Source organism: Colobus angolensis, unplaced genomic scaffold (assembly GCF_000951035.1).
Source record: "Colobus angolensis palliatus isolate OR3802 unplaced genomic scaffold, Cang.pa_1.0 Scaffold136, whole genome shotgun sequence".
NCBI lineage: Eukaryota > Metazoa > Chordata > Mammalia > Primates > Cercopithecidae > Colobus > Colobus angolensis.
This window is the reverse complement of record NW_012114444.1, coordinates 2678236-2682315: the sequence shown is the minus strand read 5'-3', so window position 1 is coordinate 2682315 and position 4080 is coordinate 2678236. Positions and strand designations below refer to the sequence as shown.

Here is a 4080-nt window from a genome sequence, read left to right as displayed (position 1 = left end):
CACCTGCCCTTGGGTTGGGAGGAGCTGAACTCCAGCCACAGGCCCTACCCAACCCTCCGCCTCCCCTGCCCACAGGCCGCTGCTGGATTTGAGTTTGCCCCTCCAACACTCCCACGCTCCATCTTCACGAATGCCCTTTCCTATTCAGAAATGCCCTTCAGTTAAATGCAGAGAGCACTTATTGGACACCTACTGTATGCAACTCCCCACCTCTTCTTCTGGGCCCCGCTTTCCGTTCCATCAGATCCTGGGGCTGAGACAGTGGACCCTGCACTCTAACCCTGTGTCTGTGACCTCCAGGGACTCCGGGCTGCCGACAACGACCCCACGGCACCCCCCTATGACTCCCTGCTGGTCTTCGACTACGAGGGGAGCGGCTCCACCGCAGGCTCCGTCAGCTCCCTGAACTCATCCAGTTCCGGGGACCAAGACTACGATTACCTCAACGATTGGGGGCCCAGATTCAAGAAGCTGGCGGACATGTATGGAGGCGGTGAAGAGGATTGACTGACCTTGTGTCTTCGCACCCGAAGTGAGAGCCGCACTCGGACACCGGAGGAGCAGGACTGAGCAGAGGCGGCCGGTCTTCCCGACTCTCCCTGCGGCCGTGTCCTTAGTGCTGTTAGAAGGCCCCCACCCCCACGTTGAGCTGTCTAGCATGAGCACCCACCCCACGGCGCCCTGCACATGGCCGCTGCCCAGCACCGCGCCAGCTGGCACTGAAGGACAGCAAGAGGCACTCTGTCTTCACTTGAATTTCCTAGAACAGAAGCACTGTTTTTAAAAAAAAAAAAAAAAGAAAAGAAAAGAAAAAAAGAAAAAAAAAAAGAAAGTGCCTTTTGGTACATGTATCAGATTCCCTCAAACTCAGGAGTGACTAAAGCTGACAGACCGTCCCCACCTTCCTGTCCCGAGCGGCCTCTGACCCCAGCTAGTCCCAGCTCTGAAGGCATCATTCAGAAATGGGGGAGACTGTGTCTTTCTTTCTTTCTTTCTTTTTTATTTTGGTCTTTTATTAAGAAAAAGAAAGTGGGTGACTTGTTTGAAAACAGAGTGGGATTCAAATCCCAGCAGCCTTTGCTGTACACAGTCGGCGGGGGGGTGTGGGCGCGGGGCATCTCTTGGGTCTCTTGGGATTCAAGGCCAGCTGGGAGGCTTAGCCTTCAGCCCCCGCAGCAGAAAGCCCTGGGGCCGGTGTGGCTCAGATGACCCCCCGCCTTGTGGCTGCTTCCCACCCTCTCCCGGATGCTGTGAGGAGCTCAGGCCGGGGGCTGGAGGGGAACAGGGTTCATCCTGGGTGTTCCCCATCTCTGCCCCTGGCTGCCCCCAGAGCTCCACCCTCAGTCAACCCAGGCCTCCATCAGGGCCACCTGTCACCCCGAGTGCCACCAGATCCTCTCTGCCTTTGGTCCAGAAGAGTGAGTTTTCCAAACCAGCCAGCGGTCTGGTCACCAGGCTGGCTCCAGCCCTCCAACCTGTGACCAGACCGCATGGGGCGCCATCAAAGGCCCCGCAACATGCATCGCTTCAAACCCCAGGACACTCTTGACAGCTCTAACCATCCGGGGGGCTGTGCAGATGGCAGGAACCAAGGACCCTCCCTGGCAGTGGGAGAGGGCAGTTACGGGTGGGTGTGGTGACCAGAACCATACCCAGCAGCCTGCGCAGCCTCCCCGTCCAAAGCACACAAGCTTGTGGGCCTGTGTGGGTGGCGGGAGGCCCCATCTTGCTGTGTCCACCTGTCGCACAGATGCCTCTACACACTGCAGACGGTGCCTCCCCTCTCCTATGGGCCCATGTCAGGGGCAGGCAGCGGCGGGTCCGGCCTTGCTGCTGTCCTCGAGGCTGGCACTGCATCTCCAGGGCTGGGTTGACTCAAGCCAAATGGGGGGAAGGAATCAGTCCTGCAAGACAGTAAGAGGGGCTGTGTCCCGGGACCCCCAGGAGAGAGCTCGGCTGCCTGTGTTCACTGCATGAGAAAAGTCGGAGGGTGCATTCTCCCTCTGGCGTGGCTGTGTCTGGGCGCCTCGGGCTGGGGCAGGAGGCAGGCCCCATGTGGGGAAGCTTCGTGCTTGTCAGCTTTCTGTCTCTCCCAGGCCAGTGACAACTGGCTTCCCAAGGAAGGAGGTGCCAGGGGTCCTGGGCAGGACCTGGTGTCGGGTAGGGCGGTGCCAGCACTGGGGAAGGACCGGGAGGCCTCCCGGAGCCCCGCCCTGCACCTGCCACTGGGGTCAGAGAGTGTCTCGGGGTGCCTGTGGGGGCAGCATGAGCTCCACTGGGGACCCCGGCCCCCCCTCAGCCTGTGGCTCTTCCCCATGGCTAAGGTCACGCCTTTTCTGAACAGCTTTGGCCTTGAGTGCACACGTCTGTGCCAGGCTCACAGCACATTCCCGTTGGACGTCAGGGTCCTTACCCAAACCAAACTCACAGCCACCCCCGCGCAGCCTTCAGAGTCAAGCGGGGGTCCCAGTCTCCAGCTCTGTCCGTTCTGACCCTCCCATGGCTGCCCAGGGAGGGCGGAGTTCACTGTGCCATGTGCTGGGTGCCCCCCTCTGCAGACAGCCAGTCCAGGAGATGGACCAACAGAGGTCAAGGGGCAGCCGGCTGGGCTGCACCGGGGTCCCCCAGTTCTGAGCTGTGCTATGCAAACAAGAATGCTCCTGAGTGTGTGGGGCATGGCCATTGGAGGGACGGCTGGGCAGCTAGTGGAAGGACTGGAAATCTCTGCTGTTTGGGGAAGTCTGTCCTCCAGTCCTGAGGAGTGTGTGTGGATTGTTCTAAGTATAACTATGACCCGGGAGCCAGGGCAGCATGAACTCCTTTCTCTGAAATTTTGAGGCCTCCTTGGGTTCCCTGAACCCTGGGCTGGCGTTCCCAGGACCCAGCACCAGGAGACCCCAGTCCCGCCAGCACCGCCGCACTACCCAGGAGGGCTGGGTGATGTTGGTGCCACCTCCCACCAGCTCCCCTCCTCTCCCACAGCCTCTTGTCACTGCCAAGCCCCCCGTTCATTTTGCCCAAATCACGCAGGCTGAAGCTGCAGTGCCAGCTGGAGGGACATTCGCAGGGCTTCCCATGCCCATCCCTGCTTCCAGACAGCTGGACAGCCTCCCCTTTACCCCCACCCCGGTGAGCCCCTGGGGGCCAGAGAAAGATGGGGTTCCCACAGCTTCCCAGCTCCACCTCTGAACTTGAGTTAGCATTAGCTAAGCATACAATCAGTGTCGAACGTCTCTTCCTTAGCTTGTAGATACGACTGTCTGTAACCAGGGGACCCTGCTGGAAGCCGGAAGGCCAATGCTGGCCGGGTGCCAGGGCATGGTTTGGTTCCTTTAGGGAATTTTTGTTTTGCAAACAGGAGAAACCTGTGCTGCAGGTGGGAGTGGCAGGAACGACTGGCCTTGGTCAGCAGGCAGCCCCCAGCCCCGGACCACAGTGCTCTTCAGGGCCTGGGCAGCCCCCGTTTCTGGCCCAGCAGGTTTCTCTTTCTAGCGTCTTTCAGCACATCCAAAATGCTAGGCCTCCCGCCACCAACGTGTCAGACAATGTCCAACTGTCAGGCGCTCAGAGATGGCTCAGTTTCCCTAGCGTGAGCACCAGCTGACACACACACAGTCCACTGAGATGAGAATTCTGTTCTCTCCAAAGCAAAAAGCCGGGCGAGGGGAAGTCTCAATTTCTGTCAGTGCTCAAAGGAATAACACCAAAAGAATCAACACAAAATCTCGCAGACACGCGTGATCCAGCTTACGGCGCCGTGGGTCCGTAGGAGGGACAGCACCTGGCAACAGGCCCAGCAGGGGACCACCTCTCTGTACAATTGGAACGTGTTTTACTTTTCTTTTCTCTCCTTTTTTCATTCTGATTTTTTTTTTTTTGCATGTTTCTTTTTGAAAATGGACAAAATGTGCAGCAGCCCGCATGACCACAGTTGTTTTGGGGAAAGATACTGAAGTATGATGTACTCACACCTGCAAATCTGAGCATCGCGAGGTTAGACAAATGTTCCACCTTTTTTTGTAATTGTCAACAGCACAACTATTTTGTATTGTTGTTTGTATCATTTTGTACCAAAAAAGA

The 4080-nt window shown here is 57.8% G+C and overlaps 1 protein-coding gene and 1 pseudogene across 3 annotated transcripts in view; both read left to right on the top strand.

The window, feature by feature from the left end:
- CDH4 (cadherin 4, type 1, R-cadherin (retinal)) overlaps nt 1-781 on the top strand; it is a 444165-nt gene extending 443384 nt beyond the window's left edge. For both annotated transcript variants that reach the window (XM_011934497.1, XM_011934498.1), the window contains exon 15: nt 301-781. In XM_011934497.1, coding sequence (XP_011789887.1) covers nt 301-507 — 207 coding nt within the window. In that variant the 3' untranslated portion in view covers nt 508-781. The remainder of the gene's footprint in view (nt 1-300) is intronic.
- A 681-nt stretch (nt 782-1462) lies between these two features.
- On the top strand, nt 1463-3189 carry LOC105506387 (annotated as a pseudogene). The gene has a single exon (XR_001000919.1). The product of XR_001000919.1 is annotated as an uncharacterized LOC105506387 (transcript).
- The last annotated feature ends 891 nt before the right edge of the window (nt 3190-4080 follow it).